This window comes from Triticum aestivum, chromosome 6A, assembly GCF_018294505.1.
Source record: "Triticum aestivum cultivar Chinese Spring chromosome 6A, IWGSC CS RefSeq v2.1, whole genome shotgun sequence".
Taxonomy (NCBI): Eukaryota; Viridiplantae; Streptophyta; class Magnoliopsida; order Poales; family Poaceae; genus Triticum; species Triticum aestivum.
The window spans coordinates 237,612,507-237,635,400 of NC_057809.1; the positions used below are offsets into that span (position 1 = coordinate 237,612,507).

The 22,894-nt window shown below is 47.7% G+C and overlaps 1 protein-coding gene across 9 annotated transcripts in view; it reads right to left on the bottom strand.

Moving 5' to 3' along the window:
- Positions 1 to 2,638: 2,638 nt before the first annotated feature.
- The window catches only part of LOC123127378 (probable magnesium transporter NIPA2), a 57,174-nt gene continuing 36,918 nt past the window's right edge, over positions 2,639 to 22,894 (bottom strand). For 5 of the 9 annotated variants that reach the window (XM_044547032.1, XM_044547035.1, XM_044547034.1 and 2 more), the window contains one exon: positions 2,639 to 3,102. In XM_044547032.1, the coding sequence (XP_044402967.1) occupies positions 2,893 to 3,102 (210 nt within the window). In that variant the 3' untranslated portion in view covers positions 2,639 to 2,892. The remainder of the gene's footprint in view (positions 3,103 to 22,894) is intronic. The other 4 variants (XM_044547041.1, XM_044547037.1, XM_044547042.1 and 1 more) reach the window with 2 other exon arrangements.

Genomic DNA, 22,894 nt, shown 5'->3' on the forward strand with positions numbered 1-22,894 from the left:
TAAGTGATGATGGGTTGCGTCATTGTTACACCGATGTGGCCAGGAATTCTGTCCCTAGGAGTAGCGAAGCCCATGGGCGACACCGAGGGATGTTGGATGTGCCTAGATGGTGTCTGAGCGGAGGTGGGGCCGGAGTTGTTGATGGAGCAATGACTGACAGCTATGAAGCCAGAGGAGCGACGGGAGGCCCCTTGTGTGATGTTGCAGCCCTCATTGGTTCTGAAGAGGTCTCGGTTGGTGTTGTCATCATGACCAGTTGGAGAGTGATGGCTTGTGGGGTCTCGTTGTCATTCAATGTTGGTGCGGGAGTTGAGGCCGACTGGCTGTCTTCGGCCTCCAAGGCTAGGGTCCGGAGTGATCTCGGCTTCAAACCCTCCACATCGGAGAATTGTATGACGTCGACTGTGTTGATGCTGCAGTCGAAGATGTGTCCGTCAATGATGCAATCCTCTCGTATATGGTCTATGAAGCAGTTGTCGCACATCATGGCGACTAGGTGTGACATTGGGGCGAACTGGTGGTATTCCGTGAGATTGGCACAGCATGCCGACCACGGGGTCAGGGCCCAAGCCCCGATCATCAAACTCATTGGGGCCAGGGTCATCGCCTTCCAAGTCGGAAGTTGGTGGTGAGGACGTCGTGGAGCTTGACAAGTCTGGCCAGGCTCTAACGTCACCGTCAATCTAGTTGTGCGAGCAAGGGAGGCTAATGGGTTGATGTCGACCTGGCCCATCCCATCTGCAGTGAAGGTGAAGGAGCCAAAAGTTAGGCTTTCTCTTGGCGTGAGGCTGCCGAAAACCGGAGGAGGTCCGATCTAGGATCGACCTCCGGCCAATGCATCCCGTGCCTAGCGTGCCAACTAATGGTGCATAATTCCGTTAGTGCCCATGGTAAGGTAGCGGACGTAGCCGAGCGTACCAGATCAGAGGCCGCACGGAGAGTTTACCCAGGTTCGGGCCTCCGAGAAGGACTAATACACTACGTCTTGCTTTCTGTTTGTATTCATGGTGGGATAACTCATGTGGGGGAATACAATGGGAGATGGAGAGTGAGTCTACCGAGAGTATGGTTCTACGGATATACATGAGAATGAGAGCCCCTAGCCTCCACCTTATATAGATGGTGAGGCTAGGGTTTTATAGAGGGAGTAGATCCAATATGCCCGCCGCCATATTGACTTGGGGACTAAGATGGTCTTTGGATGCATATTCAATCCTTCGGGCTCCTTCCTGTCGCCAGATCCTTGGTGGCCCCCTAGGCCCCGTGGTAGGCCTGCTGTTGGGCTCCCCTTCAAGAAGCCACCCCCGATGTATTCTGTCGTTGATGGCACTCTTCTTCGGGTTGTCAATCATCTGGTTGGTTCGCTTGGTTTCCTTCTGCTCATGTGGTTACAGGTGGAGGGGTCCGATTCCGATGGTTTGGGTCATTTGTTGCGGGGGTGCGGTCGGGTTTTCTCTCTACTCAAGCAAACGACGTATGTATCACCAAAGAAATACATGAACAATGATCACCGTTGTTGTCTGTCATTAGTAAATACAACGTAAATACAAACGCAATACAAAGATAATCACTTGCAGACAGTTCAAGAAAAACATCTTTCAAATAGTTCGCCTAAGTTCTCATTGTATTTGTTTTTTGCATTCATAAAATATGTAGTTCATAAATTGTTTGACTTTAATTGGTCTTTCGGCAAGGATGCAACGGGTCATCTAATATGATGGATAAATTCGTACTATTCTAGAAAAATGTCAAATAAACTTGGAGCAAGATTTATTTTTCCTTAAAAAAATACATGAGCGGGATTTTGTTCCTCTAAATAGCAAAAACTTGTAGAGAAAATATCTCGTGGAACTATTTGAATGACTGCTATTACATAAAACTCAACATCTTATCCACTATTTGAATGAATGCGATTACATACATAAGAATCAACGTCTTAACTACTCTCTTCGTTTCACAAATATGCTCCCTCGTCACACAACATAAGAGCATTTTTAACACTACACAAATATACGTAGGATTTTCTAACTTTTTTCTGAATTAGATGTAGATGTTTGTTCTAGGGATCTATGAGGTCGATGTGGAATTCTATTTACTCAATTTAAGTTGAGTATTTGTTTCCCTCCTTTTCCAGCCAGGATCGTTAGTGCTAATGGTAGTCTGGATGCTGTGGAAAGAGCGCAACAACCGTGTCTTCCAGCGCGTGGCCGCCGTCGCCTCAGAGCTTTGTCATCAGATCATGTCGGAGGTCGGACTTTGGAAGATCTCAGGCGCGGTAGGGTTGACACACATTTGGCATTAGAGGCTCGGTCTTTCCCAGGGCGCTGTTTCTTCATGGTACCTTTGCGGCGGCCCTCCCGTACCAGCGCCATTTGTGGTGCTGCAACAACCTGTAAACGAACTCTGTATCGTCTGCTCTCCCTCTTCTAATACATCGACACACAAGTCTTTTGCGTGTTCGCAAAAAAAAATCCTGTATTTTCAATATCCATACAATCGAGTCCTTAGGTTTCCGAAATAGTGTAATAGAAAAAGAAGTGGTTCGAATCATTGCTATTTTACTCGGACCTATTCTGAAAAAGTCGAGGTATTTCGATATTGGGAAAGTCCATAAAATTTAGGAACATTAGAGTTCTCATTAAAACAAATTTCGTTTGGTAGTATCGTTTCCATTTATTTCTTATAATAAACTCTGCATAAATTTCAAGTCATGTGTAGTGAAGACTATATTCATACACTTCGACTATACAGGTAAAAGAGAAACATCTTTAACAAAATATGCTACTACTATACCAATATAACATTCAATCGGATTCCATGTGCTTGTTGTCTCAATGTTTTGGTACATGTTAGACGTGGAGCTGAAGTTAGGTAATAACTTGGAAGCAGGCTTCATCCCTGCACACAAATTTGATCAGGCGGCGGCGGCGGCGGTGGAGGTGGAGGTGTTGGTGCACTCTCCGCATGTCTATCTGTGCTGCTGGTGTTAGTCTTGTGAAGTAGAAAAGTCCCTGCAACAATAGTCACGAACCCACATAGTTGAGTAGCTATCTGTGTTGCACTCTGTGAAACCCAATCCTGAAATGGGGAAATAATCATGGCCTTAAGCCAGATAAAAATTATGTATACATATTACTTAAGAAAGGATCAATTTATTAATGCACATAATTATGCCAGGATATTGTTTATAGTACACGACTCATCAAGTAAAGAAGCAACCACTTCAATATTACTCCCTCTGTAAAGAAATTTAAGAACGTTTAGATCACTACACTACTCTAGTGATCTAAACGCCCTTATAATTCTTTACAGAGGGAGTACAAGATTAATCTTACAGGAGCACATAAAATGTCGCATATTTCCACTATCTACGTGTTGTGGAGATGGGCTAGAGGCGTACATATGCAAGGCAGTGACTACATTATCGGATTATTCCATGTGTTGGTTATGAAAGCCTTAGGCACGGATTTTTATGGTTATTTCTACTTGCCGGCTATCGAGACGAGGGGTGGCATCTTGGTTGCTTGGATTAGTCGCACAGTTTGGATGAGCAACGTCCACTTATCGGACAATTGTGTGACGTCTCTGGTCTCCCCCTCCCTTGAAGACCATTGGTCGGTGGACAAGGTCGCTTTGCTCGAAGAGATGCGAGATGTCCGACTAGGCCACTAGGTCGTCATTTAGGGACTTAAAAGATGCTCTACCGTGACGAGGACAAGAGCAATGACAACCTCCACCGCTTCATGGTGAGGAGATTATGCCGTTTCCTCAATGATTGCAAACTTAAATAACTTTACTGAATCAGCACCAGGTTATAGAGGAACAACTCCACCTTAACGCTACAAAGTGTACATCACTAGTGTTGAAGAACTACTTTAACGTATTGCGCCACATATCGCTCTAGAAGCAACTATAGGCCGATATGGCAGCATGAGTGCAGTCCAAAACTCCTTAAACACAAGATCTAGTCCAAGATCTTAGATTAAAACACCAAGTTCTATTATAGGCAGTGAGTACAAAGGTTGGTTAGAAACTAGAGATCAGGACCTCTATTTAGGCCTTATACAATGCAAGGTGCTTAGGAGAGGTGCTTGAAGAAATAAACTAGGCTTTTCTTAAGCACCGGTGCTTATTTGTACAGGGTAGACGCTTAACTAGGCGTCTCTCCTGTAGAAATAGGCACTGGTGCTTGAGAAAATTCGGTTTATTTTTCTAAGCACCTCCCTAAGCATCCAGCATTGTACAAGGCCTTATAGGGCCTTAACAAGCCTTCACATCTTAACTTCTACTTATAGCTGAAGACTCTGGAAAACATTACTTAAGGTTCAGCCTCTACTCATAGCTAGAAGACTCTAGAAACATTATCTATCGGATAAGAAAACAAATACAACAACTTGTGTTCTACCCGATTTTGCGAATACTTTTGAGATTGAATGTGATGCAAGTGGAACTGACATAGGCAGCGTGCTTATGCAATCAAAGCAAACAAGCAAACCATAGGGGTGACCTGATCTTCACGAACTGGAGATGGATGCGGGGAAGAACATAAGCAGAGGAAAACGCTCAACAAGGACAAGATTCACAACCAAACACACTTCTCATAACCAAAAGTTAACATAGGCGGTACTTCTTGATCCAAACACAACAAAGGAAGATGGAAACCAAAAGATAGTTCATCTCTTTTTGACCACGAAACCGTAGAACAATAGTTCTACGGTATATTTTCATTAAAAAGTAAGTATGTACAAGCAAAGGAAATAAAGGGAAAATACATGGCATCTACCCAACTCCAGTTTTTTCTAACATGATGAAATATTATCTGTCGGGGCTTATGAGAGTAGGGAACTTATCCATTGCTCAAGAGCGGCAACGTTCTTCTCTTTAGTTCTATACTTGACTAGAGAAAGATCTTGGTATAAACCCTGCTTCCAGGCATCTATTCCTGGGGGGACATTATTGAAGATTTTCCCATTCCTTTGCATCCAAATGTTCCAGCATCCCATAATCACAATGTCCATGGCAATCTGGGTTGGAAAGCATTGCTTTAGGAAGATGGTATCATCAAAAGCAGAGGCACCTCTGTGTCTGTTTGGAGCAATAGAATCCCAGCAGGAAAGGGCAAATTGGCAATCTCAGAGGAGATGTAATGATGTTTCCTCAACATGATCTTGGCAGAGGGCACATTCATAACTCTGAAGCAAGAAATTTTTCCTTTTGAGCAGGCTTCTGGAGCTAATTGTCATGAAGTAACAGCCAAAAGAAGATTTTGTGCCTTATTCTGCTGGCCGCTTTCCATAGATCTCTGAACAAGTGGTGAGTGTCAGAAGGTCCCATCAGATGTTTGTACATCTTACTGACAGAGAAAATACTAGATTTTCACTTCCAAGAATCATTAGAATTTCCCAGGTGTTGCAAAATGGGTGTAATATCATTCAGTTGCTGGAAGGCAATGGAGGAGAGTGGAGTATGAAATTGCTGCATGATATCCAATGACTGTTTCATGTGTGCAACTGAACATTGGCCATCAATTACGAAAGAGTGTAATTCAGGATATTGATGTGCCAGGGGGTTTTCGTGCCAATTATCAGTCCAGAACAAAGTGGTCTCTCCAGTGCCCACTGTAGAGTGTGCCACTTCCTTGAAGAGAGGAATTAGCTTCAAATGTGCTTTCCACCAAAAAGAACCTTCCACTTTGCCTTGAGGTGGATTGGTGGTGTAGTAAGATTCCCACAGCAAATTGACCCAGGGCAGATTTTGCTTGTTGAAGAATTTGTACAGATTTTTGATGAGCAGAGTTTTATTGTGCAGTTGAATATCTACCACTCCTAGTCCCCCATGAGACTTAGGTTTGCAAACTGTCCCCCAGGAAATCATTGCTTTTCTAGTTTCTTCAGAACCAAATTTTCTCCAAAAGCAGTGCCTAAGGTATTTATTAATCTGATCAATTACTCCCACTGGCAAGGCAAAGGCAACTCATGAAGAATGTTGGAAGGGCAGAGAACACTGATTTAATCAATTGTAGTCTTCCATCATAGAAGATTAAAGTTGAACAGCCAGATATTCTTCTCTCAATTCTTTGCAGCATAGGACAGAAAACTTCAATTTTCAGCTTATTGACACTGAGGGGCAATCCTAAGTAGGGAAAGGGGAAACTTCCTTCCTTGCATTGAAGTATGCTAAGGATATCACCCATTTTGTGAGATGCCACATTGATTGGAATCACAATGGATTTGTTGTAGTTGACTTTGAGTCCAGTTTGGGCAGTAAAATGTGCCAACAGATTTTTTATCAGCATTAATTGCACGTCCTTAGCAGGAAGAACCATAATGGTATCATCTGCATATTGGATTACAGGGAAATCAGGACAACTGTTTACTTGTAATGGAGGGGAGATTATCCTTTTCCTCATGGCTTCATTGAGGATGGACTGAAGCAAATCAGCAACCAAAACAAATAGGAGTGGTGAGAGAGGATCTCCTTGTCTGACTCCCCTCTTGCAGTGAAAAACTTTACCAGGTATTCCATTTAGCAGCACAGCAGATGTACCAGATTTGAAAATCATATCAATCCAGTTTATCCATCTCTTCCCAAAACCTTTGGCTGATAGGATAACAGTATGGGATCGATCTATTGCTCTCTGAAGTAGTAGCTGTTACAGATCGAGTACATAGAGCGGCGCTCTCGAATGGGGAAAACAGGAAGAACTAGGGTTTGTGAGGGATTAGGTAGCCGCCGCCGACTCGTGCCGTGATCCACTGGATGTCGATGCCGTCTCGCTCTCCCCTTCAAGTAGCTGCGCCAGTGGGCTTCAGTTAGCCTACGTTGGCCCGAAGATGCGTGGGTTGGGCTTCTTGGGCCTTGACGACCGTGGCGCCTGGACGACGCGGTCGCTGTTGTTGCTGGCTTGTGGCCCTGGCTGGTCAGGGGCGTTGACATCCCCCTCTTCTTGAGTAGAGGCTTGTCCTCGAGCCTCCGCGAGCGGGAAGCGCTCCTGGAGACTGGCCTTGTCCTCCCACGTGTCGCCCAGCACCTCGGAATTGGACCAACGCACGCGCACCTGCTCGCGCATCTTGCCCTTCGAGAGCCTCCATCTTGACTGAAGAATGGCTACAGGAACTGCAAGTTCGTCAGTACACTGAGGCAATTGAGATTCGACCGTCATACCCGAGTGCATCACGCGGCGTAGCAGAGAAACGTGAAACACCGGGTGAATCGTTGCTTGCGGAGGGAGTTGAAGCTTGTATGCAACTTCGTTGATCTTGGCTATGATCGGAAACGGGTTGTAGTACTTGTACGCCAGCTTGTGATTTGCTCTTGGCGCGACGGAGGTTTGGATGTAGGGTTGCAGCTTCAGGAACACTTGATCACCCACTTCGAACGTTCGAAATGAGCGCTTCTTATCTGCCTGACTCTTCATCACCTGCCTTGCTCTATTCAGATGCTGCTGCAAAAGTTCTTGTACTGTATCCCTTTCTTCGATCCACGCTTTGAGTGCTGGCACGGAATAGGTGTTCTCGGCTGTGATCCCCCAGTGCCGCGGCTCGTACCCAAACATGGCTTTGAAAGGTGTCATCCCTATAGCCGAATGATGAGAGTTGTTGTACCAGAATTGAGCTAGCGGAATCCAGAAACTCCACCGTCTTGGGCATGCTTGCGTGAAGCATCGTAAGAAAGTTTCCACACACTGATTAACCCGCTCGGTTTGGCCATCTGTCTGCGGGTGATTGGCCGTGCTGAGCCTGAGCTGAGTGCCTGCGGCCTTGAACAATTCCTGCCAAAAATGACTGGTGAAAACCGGGTCACGATCTAACACAATAGCTCCTGGTAGTCCATGAACCTTGTAAACTTGTTGGATGGAAAGCTGGGCTACTGATGCTGCTGTATACGGGTGGGCTAGAGGCAAAAAGTAGCTGAATTTGGTCCTTCTATCGACGATCACCAACAGGCAGTTGAACCGGCTTGATTGGGGAAGGCCCTCCACGAAATCCATGGAGATCATGTCCCAAGGCTTGGTAGGGATCGGTAAAGGCAACAAGAGCCCGGGTGAAGCCGCTCTGTCCGGTTTGGCTTGCTGACACACCGCACAGCACTGCACGTAATGTTTAATTTGTATCTTCATCTTGGGCCATGCGAAAAGACGTCTGATATGTCTGTAAGTCACCGGGAACCCTGAGTGACCTCCGACTGGGCTATCGTGGAAAGCTTGGATGATGCGCTGCTGTATGTGAGTTCCTCCTCTCAGCCAAATTCTCCCTCTGAACCGGATAATGCCTTGCTGCAGCTGAAACCTGCCCTTGGGATCTTCACGCACGGCTAGTTGTTCCAAAAGCTTCTGAGCATGGGGGTTGCTGTTATAGCTGCTGAGGACGTCTTCCAGCCAACTGGGTTGACACGATGTGACCATAGCTAGAACTTCTGTTTGGTTGGCGCGCGATAACGCATCTGCGCCGTTGTTTTCAGCTCCTTTCTTGTACTTGATGCGATACCTGAGTCCCAAAAGCTTGGTAAAGGCTTTCTGCTGCCATGGAGTATTCAATCGTTGCTCTTCTAGGTGGGTGAGGCTTTTTTGGTCCGTGTAGATGATGAACTCCGAGTGCTGAAGATACGGGCGCCATTGGTCCACTGCTACGATGATAGCCAGGTACTCTTTCTCGTAAGTGGACGGGCCTTGATATCTCGGGCTGAGTGCCTTGCTCATGAAGGCGATGGGGTGTCCCTGTTGCTGCAGAATTGCCCCTATGCCTCGATCGCACGCGTCTGTCTCCACTGTGAACGGCTGATCAAAATTGGGTAAAGCCAACACCGGAGCTGTGATGAGTTGTTCCTTCAAGACTTGAAAAGCCGTTTCTGTGATAGAAGTCCAGAGAAATGGAACCCCCTTCTTCAGTAAATCGAACGGTGGCCCCGCAATCACTCCGAAATTGCGGACGAAGCGGCGGTAGTAACCTGCCAGCCCCAAGAAACTGCGGACTCCCTTGACATCTTGCGGGGAGGACCAGTTGACCACTGCAGCTATCTTGGACGGATCCGTGGGTACCCCTTGTGCGCTGATGACGTGGCCCAGGTAGGCTACCTTGCTTTGCCCGAAAGCACATTTGCTGAGCTTCACCTTCCATTGGTCTTTGCGAAGCAGTTCCAGAACTTGCCTCACATGGCATTTGTGTTCCTCTAAGGTGGCGTTGACATTGGCCTTCAAGATATCTAGGATGGTTTGGTGCTCTATTAAATCAAAGGCTTTTTCAAAGTCCAATTTCAGGATGAGTATTTCCTCTTTAGATTGCTGGCATTGGTGAAGATAGTTCATCTCCATGGGATCTTGAATTCGTAGAGGAATCTTCTCCACAAGGGAGGTCTTGAACTTCAATAGAGTTTCTCCACAAGTGGGAGGCCTTAAACTCACTTGAGGATATCCCATTGGGTAGATAAAGGAGCAAAGCTCTCTAAGTTTGTGTTCTGAACTTTGTTAACCCTAGAGAGGAGGTGAGCAGAGCCCTTTTTGTCCCGCATTCAAGGATACTATTGCGAAGACCTCTATTTATAGGGCTTTAGGAAGCTTTCACATCTCAACTTCTACTTCTAGACAGATGACTCTAGAATACATTACTTACTTAAGGTTCAGCCTCTACTCATAGCTAAAAGACTCCAGAAAGATTATCTATAGGATAAGAAAACTAATACAACAAGCAATGACTTATGGACCAGCTTGTCTAGATTGGAGTAGAAGTATGTAAAAGTCAAAAAGGTTTTGACTTCTGTTTTTCTCTCTTTAATTTTCTCTAATGTTTCTCATCATTCTCCCGTGGTTGTTGGGAAACCAACCTCGAGTTGTCTTCATAAAGGGCTTGCTCTGGGTGGTAGAGTGTCAAGTCTACAACATTGAATGTGTTAGATATACCCATCTTGCTTGGAAGATCGATCACATAAGCATTATTGTTTATCTTCCTCGGAATAGAAAAGGGCCCATAATTTCATGCCTATGCCTCCCTTTAACACCTAAAGGCGGTCTTTCTTTCCGGAGGTATACCATCACCAACTTAGAATGATTTCGACCTCTTCTGCAGTCAGCTAACTGTTTATACTTCTGATTATGTGCTTCCAAAACCCTACGATCTTCAAATAGTTCAGTGTAGTTATCAGCAGAAGACAATGCTAATTTTTGGTTTCCCCTTGATGGTAGCTTCATCAGGTCCATGTCTTGAAACTTTAGTGCAGATAATGGAGAGGACTCCTTCATGTCGATCTATGCCTTGTGTTGTTGCAGGAGAACTCGAAAAGAGATAAAACCAAATCCCATTGTCCCTTTCTTCCTCCACATGCAACGGATCAGATTACCCAAATATTTGTTCACCTCTTTAGTTTAACCACATGTTTCTGGGTGGGCAGTGCTAGAAAATTTTAATTCAGTGTTGAATTGCTTCTACAAATTTTAATATTTGGAAAAAAGAAGAGACTGCCTTATGGCAGAGATCGAGGGACAGGAAAATCTTAGAGGGGGATAGGAACAATGCCTATTTTCAAGCTCTTGCTAACCATAGACATAGAAAGAACCATATTACTGAACTGAACAGCCCAGGGGGGGTGGTTACTTCCACCAAAGATATGCTTGATGTGGCTACTTCCTTTTATAAGGAGCTGTTTGCTTTTGAACCTAGATTTCTGGGAGGTGGATGAAATGGTTTGTGATGAGGAAAGAGAAGCCCTAGAGAGATCTTTTTCTGAAGATGAAATCAAACAAGCTATAATGAGTTCTTTTGCCAGTGGTGCTCCTGGCCCTGATGGCCTTTCTTTTTTATTCTACCAAACTTTCTGGGATTTAATTAAAGAGGATTTTATGTGGATGGTTAGAGATTTTGAGATTGGTGTTCTAGATATGTATAAGCTGAACTATGCCATCATTACCCTCATTCCTAAAGTTCCTATGGCTAGAGATATGAAAAACTTTAGACCTATTAGTTTAAGCAATTGTGCTGTTAAAATTTTCTCCAAGGCCATGACCACTAGGGTCTCCCCTTTGTGTGACAAACTTATTTCATCTAACCAAACTGCCTTTATTAAAGGTAGGTTCATTTTGGAAAGTGTGGCTATCGCTCATGAGGTCATTCATGAGATTCATAGGTCTGGTTCCAGTGGTTTAATCCTTAAGCTAGACTATGAGAAAGCCTATGATAGAGTAAGTTGGGATTTTCTGAAGGAAATGCTTCTTTCTAGAGGCTTTGGCAGTAAATGGGTGGGGTGGGTGATGTCTACTATTCACCAGGGGACATTCCAGGTCAGAATTAATGACACCAATGGCCCTCAATTTGCTGGTGGTAAAGGTTTAAAACAAGGCGACCCCCATTCACCCCTGCTGTTTAATTTGGTGGCTGATGTTTTTTCTAAAATGCTGCAGAAAGCTGTTAATAATAACTTGATATGTGGGCTTCTGCCTAATGCAATTCCTGGGGGAGTAGTCAGCCTGCAATATGCTGACGACACTATCCTGTTCCTTGACAATTCTGTAGTGTGCCAAGAACCTGAAGTGGATATTAACTTGCTTTGAGAAACTTTCTGGTTTGAAAATTAACTTTCACAAAAGTGACCTACATACTATCAATGTACCTAATCAAATGGCTAAGGAATTTGCTCAGGTGTTTTGCTGTCAGCTGGGGGATTTCCCCTTTAAGTACTTAGGTGTGCCTCTGCACTTTAAAAAACTTAGGAAAGAAGACTTGCAACCCATTATAGACAGGATTATCAAGAATATAGCTGGGTGGTTGGGGAGATTTCTCTCTTATAGAGACAAACTGATCTTGCTTACTACCTGCATTGCTAGTATCCCTACCTATCTGATGTCTATTGTTAAATTTCCTAAATGGGCCATTGACATGATTACTTCTCAGATGTCCCATTTTTTCTAGGGGAATGTGGGAGATACTCATAAATATCATCTTGCTAGCTGGGGCCTGATCTCCAGGAGGAAGGAGTATGGTGGTTTGGGGGTACCCAATCTTAGGGATTTCAATATGGCCCTCCTGGCTTCCCGGGGAAAAAGATTTTTTGATGATAGAGCTAGTGACTGGAAAAAGATTCTGGCTTACAAATATAATGTTGATAACCCAAACCTCTTTAGTACTAGAACTACCATGGGATCCCCATTCATGAAAAGCTTAGCCTGGGCTTTGACAGCAGCTAAAAACTTCTATAGGTGGATCCCTGGAGATGGTAAGACAATTGCCTTTTGGCATGACACGTGGATTGGGGATTGTTCCCTGAAAACTGCCTTTTGGGACTTGTTTGAAATCTGTCAACAACAAGAAGCTACTCTGGCTCAAGTGTGGGTTGGGGGTGAACTCCAACTAACCTTTAGGAGATGTGTGAATGGAGAAACTCTATCCAGATGGAGTGATCCTGTTAATCTAGTGAAACAAGTTGTTTTATCTGATTCACCAGATCAGCCTGTTTGGCGGCTGGAACCATCTGGTAAATATTCCGTCAAGTCTTTTTACAAACTGATTAACTTTGGAGGGATCACTTCTGAGATCAGAGATGATATATGGAAAATTAAAGTCCCCCCTAATATTCATGTCTTCCTTTGGTTGATCTATTACAATAAGAGCCTGACCAGAGACAACTTAGCCAAACGTAGACATGTAGAGGATAAGACTTGTGTCTTTTGTGAGGAATTAGAAACTATCCAACATCTGTTTTTTGACTGCATTGTTGCCAGGCAGGTTTGGGAACTGTTAGCTGAATGCTTTAAGATTAGTGTACCTGACTCTTTTACTGTATTATCCTCCTTCTGGAGGAAACGAAAACAATGTGAAGCTTTGAATATATCTGCTACTGCTGCCTTGTGGAGCTTATGGCGTTTGCGAAATGATTTTGTTTTTCAGGGGCGAAGATGGCGAAGTATACGCTGTGTTTTGAATCTGCTGGGGGCAACAATCAGGCAGTGGAAAATCCTATGCTCAGAAAATCAGGGTGTGCTTCTCCTTCGGTGTTTAAAGCTGCTGGACTACCGAAGAGGGGAATTGCTTAGAATCGCCTGGAGCTGAATGGAATAAAAAGAGCACCCTGGACCCATAGTTGGGGCACGTCTTGCTAGTTGTCTAGGGCTAGCGTATGTGTTTTTACTGGCTATGCATCCATTCGTGAGACTTGTGTTGGAAAACACCAACTGTAATAGGGATAGTTGTTTGAACCCTGCTCATGTTCTCGTCTGTGACAGCTACTCTTTGGCTGTTGCCGAGCGCTGCTTAACAGTCTGTGTGTGTTGGTTTGCCTTGGCTTTCAATAAAAAGTTGGGGTGGAGGGAAACCCCTCTCATTTCAAAAAAAAAAGTGAGCCAAAATGCCGCAAGAAACTTGCTTTCACGGGCTAAGATGGTCATCGGAACACCTGAAGTCTGACCACTTCCCAAAAGAAAAGATTTGCCACATCATGAGCATCTAGTGCCTTGTGTCATGGAATGAAATGAGCCATTTTAGAGAATCCATCCACCACCACAAACACAATATCACTCCCTCGTCTTGTTCTTGGCAAACCCAAGACGAAGTCCATAAAGATATCCTCCCATGGAACGACAAGAATAGGCACAGGCATGAATAACCTTGTTTTTGGACTTGACCTTCGAAGGTTTGACATATGGGTCACTTCTGAACAAAATTCTTAGCATCTCTTTTTCAGAAAGGGCATCTTGGTGCATGTAGCTCCCGCTTACGCAAGGTTCGGGGAAGGGTCCGATCACTTTGGGTCTTTCGTAAGCAACCTTTCCCTACATTTCTGCAAGAGGCTGTTTCCAGTACTCGAACTGGTGACCTCGTGGTTACGAGGCAGCAACTTTACTGTTGCGCCAAGGCTCCCCTTCCCAGCATCTCTTCTTAGTTGTGGCCAAAAGTAATAAGCCTAGAGGTTAGCGATACATGGCCACTAAGATCACTTGAATGGAGCTCTCTAATCAGCTTGAAACGTAGAAACTTCTTTGGATGCATAGACGACCATTCTTGTAGAGATAGCCATCATGCACAAGATAGTCTTCACCTAATGGCTGGTCTCCACGCCCCTGCCGATGTCTCTAGCAGAGGTTCCTGGGTACTCCACCTCCACGCCCATGGTGCCGGACCCTGTCCTAGTCACGCCCCACCCCCCGCCACGGACCGGGACAGACCCGCTACTGTGCGCGGACCCCGTCACTCTGCAGCTCCTCCGGCATCTCCGCGCTCCTTTCCATCGCCCGCCCCGCCCACCTCCTCTCCGTCGGCCGTGTCTACGGTGGCGGCCTCGGTGGTTACCACTCCGGTGGCTGCCCACCCGCTGCTGCCGCGGACGACAGCATACACCAAGCATGGCAGGTTGACCTCGACGCCAGTGACGTCCTCGCGCCGCAGTGCTCGGATCGACGCTGCCAGGCCGGTGAGCAGCCCGGCACTGCCCATTCCTGAGCGGGCAGAGCTCCAGGCCGCGGTACGGAACCTCGAGCCAGGTACCACGGACATTCCTGCTACTACTTCTACTTGCTCGTTCTCCGCACTTGAGTCGGCTCCGCTCGGCCACCTTGCGAAGGTCGCGGCGGACTCGGCGATTGTATTTAGGGGAGAGGTTGCTCCCCATTTAGTCCAGATCGAGGCAATCCGCGCACAGGAAATCTTGGATGGGCAGTTGGCCGAGGCTCGGGAACACATGGCCAATCCTTCAACCATCGGGTCTCCTGGCCCGCCTCCCCACACGCGGCAGCACGGCCGCGGTTGTTGAGGTCCGCAGCCGCACCCACTCCCGCACCGCCGCCCTTCACGCCCAAAGCGCCTCTCGTGTCCTAGGGTCAAGCAGCCCCCCGATGACTCCTTGATGCGGACCCTTATTTGGAACATCCGCGGCTTCGGCCAAGATGGCCGTCGCCGCCAATTCGCTGAGTATATGCGTGACGAACACATTGACATCGTGTCCATCCAAGAAATCGTGCTCACAGAGTTCTCCCTTTCAGAGCTCGAGCGCTTGAGCTCTCACTTGTTTGCCTGGCATTGGCTCACATCTAGTGGGATCGCCGGGCACTCAGGTGGCATCCTTTTATGCGTGAAGGATGCCACCTTCGAGGTAGGTAGCATGGACCGAGGATCGAGCTCTTGAGCTGTCACTTGTTTGCCAGGCATTGGCTCCCATCTAGTGGGATCGCCGCTCACTCGGGTGGCATCCTTTTAGGCGTGAAGGATGCCACCTTCGAGGTAGGTAGCATGGACCGGGGTGAGTTCTACGTCATCATGGAGCTCTTTGAACGGGCGGTTCACTTCAAGTGGGAGGTCATAATCGTCTATGGTCCTGCCGACCACAGCCGGTCGGCCTCCTTCCTCAACGAGCTTATGAGGAAGGTGTCGGCTACCCAACTCCCGGTAGTGGTGGACGGCGACTTCAACCTCCTCGGCTACGCGGAGGATAAGAGTAATGACCTAGTCAACTATCCTCAGATGCAAATGTTCAATGACTGCATTGCTGAGCTCGGCCTCCGAGAGTTAGATAGGGTTGGTGCCAGATTCACCTGGACCAACCGGCAGGTAGACCCGACCCGCTCCGTCCTCGACCGTGTCTTGGTCTCGCCAGAGTAGGAGCTTCGCTTCCCCCTTGCCTCCCTCCGCGCCATCACCCGTATCGGCTCGGACCATGTCCCCCTTCTCCTATCCTCGGAGGATGAGCGCCCTGCCACCCCCACCTCCTAGAATCCGCTTTCAGACGTTCTGGCTAAACCAGAATGGCTTCGCCGAAGCCGTTCGGGATAGATGGGTGGAGCCACGTCTCTCCCCACCATGCCCTCTCGGTTGTCGACGATTGGCATTTTTGTGCCGAACGCGTGAGGCAGTTTATGAAGGGATGGGCACGAATCTCGACCGCGACTTGCGGGAGCGCAAGAAAGCCATTCTCAAGTCCATCCAGGCCCTTGACCTTCAGGCTGGCTCGGTTGGACTGGCCCCCAACAAGTGGTTGCTGCGGTATGACCTTGAGGATCAGCTCACGGTCATTTACACGGACGAGGCATATTGGCATCTTCGTGGGGCACAAAAGTGGGTCCTTAAGGGTGACGCCAATACGGCTTACTTCCAAGCCATCGCCAATGGCCGTAGGCGGCGGAACACTATCCCTTTGCTCTGGGATGGGGTGACCCTCCTGCAACATCCGGCAGACATCCGGGCCCATGTGGACGGCTTCTATAAAGCCCTCTTCTCCTCTCCCCTCGGGGAGACCTAGCTTTAGCGGCAAATTTCTGGAGTGGCCACCAGTGCGTCTCTGCCGCGGAGAACGCTGCCCTCACGGCACCATTCTTTAAGGAGGAGGTCTGGACTACTATTAAAGGCATGAACCCAGCATCCGCCCTGGGCCCCGATGGACTCCCGGTTAAATTCTTCCAGACATTCTGGACTGTGATCAAACGCGAGGTGATGGCCCTCTTTGAGGAGTTCTATGTAGGCGCCATCGACCTTCACCGCCTCAACTACTGGATCATCACCTTGATCCCCAAGGTCCTCAAAGCCTTCGACATCCGGCAGTTCCTCCCGATCACAGTGATCAATGTGATATTCCGCGTCCTGGCAAAGGGGTTCACCAATAGGGTGTCTCCTCTGGCCAACCGAATCACCCACCCTGAAAAGTTGGCTTTCATCCAAGGGCGGTACATCTTGGACGGGGTCCTTGTCTTTCACGAAGTCCTCCACGAAGTCCGCATCAAACACCAGAAGGCCGTCTTCCTGAAAATCCACTTCCACAAAGCATATGACACGATCAGCTGGAACTTCCTTCGGGAAGTGTTGCTCCGGAAGGGGTTTGACGATCGATGGGTCACCCGGGTCATGCAGTTGGTCTCCTCCGGACAAACCGCGGTCAACATCAACGGCGAGATCGGTCCCTACTTCCCCACCCTCTGTGGGGTTAGGCAGGGGGATCCTTTCTCCCGGTTCCTCTTCAACATGGTGGTCGATGCATTGGCTACCATCCTAGACAAGACGAAGGCCGCGGGACACATCCGCGGTATAGTTCCTCACCTGGTGGGGGGACATGGTGTGTCCCTACTCCAGTACGCAGACGACGCCATCATTATGATGGAGGGGTCCACGACGGATATCACGATGTCAAATTCCTCCTACTCTGCTTCCAGCAGATGTCGAGCCTTACAATCAACTTCGCTAAGAGCGAAGTGATGGTGATGGGCTATTCCCCCGCGGAGAGCCAGAGTATAGCCAGCCGACTCAACTGTCAGTTAAGCTCCTTCCCCACCACCTAGCTGGAGATTCCCATTAGTGACTCTCGGCTCTCGTCGCGGACTTGAGACCTTCAATGCTCAAGCTCCATCACCATATCGAGCCCTGGCAGGGTAGATGGCTGTCTAAGGCAGCACAGACGATTCTCATTAACTCATCCTTGTCCAGCCTACTCCTGTTCATCATGAGCTTCTACAGCTTGCCTGAGACGCTCCACCATGAGATCGGCACGGTCCAAGCACGTTTTTTCTGGGCTGGCGAGGGTGATAAGCAGAAATATCATATGGTGCGTTGGACCGACATCTCCAAACCTCGGGACCAGGGCGGACTCGGGATCATGTCCTCCAAACGGATGAACATTGCTCTCCTGACACGTTGGCTATGGCGGATCGCCAATGGGGAGGGTGGGCTGTGGATGCATATCATCCAGAACAAATACCTGCGCGGCCAGTCGCTCGCCTTCTGCCAGCGGTCTAGGGGCTCCCAGTTCTGGCAATCTATCATCCAGTTGCTCCCGGTCCTCCGCATCGAGACCTCCATTACAGTGGGCACAGGGACCGCCACCCTTTTCTGCTTTGACAGGTGGGCTAGGGATGCCCCCTTCGCGGCTCGTTTCCCGGACATGTTCTCCATCGCGGTGGACCCTCGGGTCTCAGTTGAGGCGGCCCTTATTGACTTAGGGCGCCTCACGTTCCAGCGGCCACTTGGGCCCCCGAAAATAGCCGCCTGGCACGAGCTCCTAGACGTTGTGGCGCTCCACGAGCCGGATGGAGCTGGCGCACGACCGCCCATCCTGGTACCTAGAGCCCTCGGCCAAATTCTCCATGAAGTCCCTATACCGGGCCATCGCTGCCACTCCTGGACCCGCGCCCCTAGAAACGATCTGGTCGATCAGACTCCCTCTGAAGATCAGGATCTTCCTATGGCAATGGATCCGAGGGCAGGTGCCTTCTGGTGTGGAGGTGCTGAACCGGAATGTCCCGGGAGATGGGACATGTCCCTTGTGTGGGACGGAAGAAGACTCAAACCACATCTTCTTCTCGTGTGTCTCCGCCCAGTTCCTCTGGAGTTGCCTACATGAGGTAGTCATTGGTCGTTGGTGTAACACCTCTTCGCCGAGCTTCAGGCCTCGCCCCCAGTGCGTCACCACATTAGGTGGCTGGCCATTGGGGTCCTTGCGTGAATGCTATGGACGGTTCAAAATAAGCTTGTGATCCAGCATGTTCCTCTTCGACGTGCTGGTGTTCAAAATGTGTGGCTACTTGCAGCTTTGGCGGCCGCTTAGCTGCCACCAGGACCAGGACGCCATCAACACTATCATTGTTGATCTTCGTGCAATGGATCTTCGCTTGGCGCCGCCGCTCCCTCCGCCACCACCTGAGCCAGATTAGCATCTTCATTGTAGTGCCTCCTCCCTGTCTTTTATTTTCAGGGCTTGTTGAGTTGTGCCCTCAGCAGAACCCTTCTGTACTATTTGTCGTGCTACCTTTGTGTGTGTGTGTGTGGACCTGTGTGGTACTTTGTGGCTGTGGTGGTTTGCTTTATATATAAAGCAGGGCGAAAGCCTTTCTCCGTAATGGCTGGTCCCTGATGTGCTTTACCCAAACATGAACAAAGTCTTTGTCGTCCTCATACAACTCCTTTGCTTAATATAAACCCTAGCTAGTTTCCCCTCTAAAATTAGTGATCTGATTTGGGACACACCGCGTCTTCACCGACAACAGAGAGCCGATTTCGCTCCCGGCAGTTTCCTGGTGCCAGGACGCGTTAGGAAAAGACAGACAATAAGGGAGGGCCTTGATTAAGCGCCGCTAGATCTCGAACATCAGGGGTCCTGAGCCCTCAGACCCTTAAGCGGTACATCTAGGTCTAGCATATGGTGCACGGGGTATTGTTTTCCACTTCGCTAAAAGTCCTCCAATGGTGATGGACACCGAGGGGTCATTACACGTGCAAGAGCTGCTATGAAGCCCTCTTTTAGAGAGCGGTCGGTTGGAGCTCTTAGAAGTAGACAAAGTCCCAGGCTCCCTCCGGGGTCAGGTTATTCATGTGGCTCACCTATCAAGACCATTGCTAGATCGCTGAGAGACTGGCAAGACGATGCCTGCAAAAAGCACCAAGTTGCATGCTTTGCGACTAGTTAGAGTAGACAATGGCCCACCTCCTCACAGGTTGCTCTTTTTCATGCACGGTATGGCAGGAGGTGCTTTCCTAGATCCGATTGACGCCCCCCCCCCCCCCATGGGCAACGCTGCTGCTAGGAAGAGCACATCCTCAGTCATATGATGTTGGTACAATGGTGTATCCGTAAGCATCATAATGCAATCATCTCCGACAACCCTCAGCTCAGCCTAGTCATCCTCCTTGACACTATAAGGTGGAAGCCAAGCAATGGGCAACAGAGGGCGCATGGTGTCTGACGGCGTTGTTGCCAGCAAGGGAGACGCATACCATTTAGTGTGACGCAAGGCTTTTGTGTTTTCTTGAAAAAAAAAGATTACGATAAAAGAAATAGAGATTTAATATAATAATATCCGGTTAAGATAGTGTTATGGATGCAACTTATCTCTATTACATAGCCCAAAGATTACTTTTAAACCGTTAAATGTTTAGCAAGCCTTAACTAGTTCTGTGGCAAGCTATGATAGACACAGTTTTTCTATATATTACATTTGGAATTCAAATAGTTATTCTATATATTACATTTGAAATTCAAATAGTTACATTCCTGTTGATTCACTACGTAAAATTTGGCATAAAAAATTAAAATATAGGTCATAAGACAAGAAAATTTGTAGTTTATGTATATTTTACACTATGTTTTTACGTTTGTAATTTTACGGAACATGAAATATTTTCTACGGCGGTAATATATTTTCTTACGGACTCTTTTTACATCGGAAATAAGACAAAATTTACGGAACGTAAAATTACGGTGCATTGATGATAAAATAGAGGGGGTGAAGAATAACTATTCCTTACGGTCTCTTTATACACCCACGGTGCAGAATAAGTAATTCTTCACCCGAGGTAATTTTACGAGTAGGATTTTCTACAAGTGCTTGCCACAGAACTAGTTAAGGGTTTCAACGATGCAAAAGTTCTCAAAAATTCTAAAAAAAATACTGTACCAACACACCTATAATATAACATGATCCAACGGAGGGATTAAAAAAATACGACTGTATGTGTCCTGGACAAAAGAACAAATAGTTTAGTATATATTTATGTCGCAGTGAGCTGAAATGCTTATTATTTTTGCCGAGGACACATAGATGCATATTTTGACAATCCCTCCATTGGATCATCTTATTACATTAGAGAGATGCTCCCATATTTATTTCATATTTTTTGATAACTTTTGAGCCGTTAAAAGTTTAGGGACACTTAACTAGTTCTGTGGCAAGCTATGGTAGACACAGTTTTACCTATATATATATATATATATATATATATATATATATATATATATATATATATATTACGTTCCCTTTTTATGTATGAAATAAGACAAAGTTTACTAAACGTGAAATTACGGTGCATTAGTGTCAGAATAAAGGAGGGTGACGAATAACTATTCCTCACTCAGGGTGACGAATAGTCAATCCCTATATATATATTACACAAGACATGGGTACAAGGAAAGAGGCATAGGCTAATAAGGACTCCTAGACCAATAATACCCCTTAACACCCCCCCCCCATCAAATGCAAAGCGTATGCAATAGCATTGCATTTGAAGAAGTGTAACACTAGAGAAAATAAAATGATAATCCAAAATCCACGTCTTGAGAATGTCGTCGTACCATTAAGAGTCTTCAAAAACATGTCAAGCTAAGCCAAAGGGAATAATGAGAAGATAGTGCATCAATAGAAGATACAAGAGAAGTATCAAGAGAAGATGGATTGTCAAAAGAAGATGGGACATCAAGAGAATGAAGCATTGAGCACAAAATAGTTAGCCCAAGAAAACCGACGGCGGAAGAATCTCGACGGCAGGAGAATGATCGTAGACCAATGATGCAAAAAGAGGCCACGAAGATACAGTGGAAAATGTAGAAAACTAGAAAGCACATACTAGACTAGATGCGATGGGAACCAGGCACAGAAGGCGGGATCCAATGGTCAGGCGGCTGGTGTGGCAAGAGGACGGACGGAAGGCAGCGAATGGAGCGCCGATCTAGTGGCTTCACGCAACGGCTGCAGGAGCGATCTGGTGGCTTTACACAACGGCTGCAGGCTGGTTGACTCCATGAGCGAGCCCTCAACGGGACAAGCCGCAGCGGCTTAACAACAGACCAAGCCAAGCGGCCGGATCAGAAGCCAACACAGGAGCGTGCGGGGATGAAGTAGTGTTGACCGACCAATAGAAGGCAGCGGCCGCGCAATACTTGATCAGGAGAGCACAAGTTGCGCGTGCGAATATTTTTTCTAGGGCTCTAATACCATGTTATGGATGCAACTTATCTCTATCCTAAAGGGCATATGTATTACACAAGACTTAAAGGAAAGAGACATAGCCTAATAAGGAATCCTGGACCAATACTATTGAGAAAACACAAGACTTGCGTTTCTTTGTATTGAAAAGATAGAGTTTGTTACAGCCTCCTAGGAGGAGCGATTACAAACAGTGGTCTAAATCAGTGGGCGTCCCAGGTTTGTGGTAGGATGGCACGCAGGCCACGGGCGCCAGCTCTTGCCCAAAGTGTAGCTTCATCCTTGATCCGTGCGATCAGCAAGTTGGTCGAAGGGGTCGCGCCGTTAAACACGTAGTCATTGCAATGCTTCCGGGTCATCAAGGGATCAGCAGAGTAGCGGTGGTAAGGCCCTTTTTCATAAGCTTTGGCGTGTTCCGCCGCGCCGAGCGCCACCACTCGGACAGGGATTCCTCACTGGAGGGCGCGGTGCATGGCAGGCGTAGCCAGGACAGGATCTCGTGCCACACTTGTCTGGAGAAGGGGCATTCCAATAGTAGATGCCGGATCGATTCGGGCTCCTGGTCACAAAGCGGGTAGCGAGGGGGGTGCGGCAGTCCGCGACGAGCAAGGCAATCAGCCATCCAGCAACGCCCCAGGTGAGCGAGCCAATGGAAGAACTTGACACGCGGAGGTGCCCAGCCATTTCAGTTCAGTTTCCATGCGGGGCAGGAGATCGAGCCTTGGAAAGTGGCGAGGTAGGCGGATTGCGCCGTGTAGATGCCTGCCGCATTCCACTTCCAATGCAGGCGATCCGGCTCGACAGTGAGCTGATGTGCTCGACCGCATGCCAGGTGATCAGGTACTGGCCGATCTCGCGGATGCCAAGAGTGCCCTGGATGTCGGATGCCCATTGGTGCGCTTGCAGGCCGTCCGCCACGGTCCTGCTCTTGCGGCGATGCTTTGGGATGAGGGCATGAAGTTGTGGCGCTAGTTCCGAGATGGAGCAGCCGTTGAGCCATCGGTCCCCCCAGAACAGCGCGCGCTGGCCGTTGCCGAGGATCATGGTGGTGGACGCGAAGAAGAAGGCGCACTCCGTAGCATTGAATTGAAGGTCGAGGCCAGACCATGCCCGGGTGTCATCTGTGCGGGCGAACCAAAGCCATCTGGTACACAAGGCCAGGCCCGTGCGCTCCAGGTCATGCACTCCAAGTCCACCAAGGTGAGTTGGGCGGCAGACGCGTTGCCAGTTGACGTGACA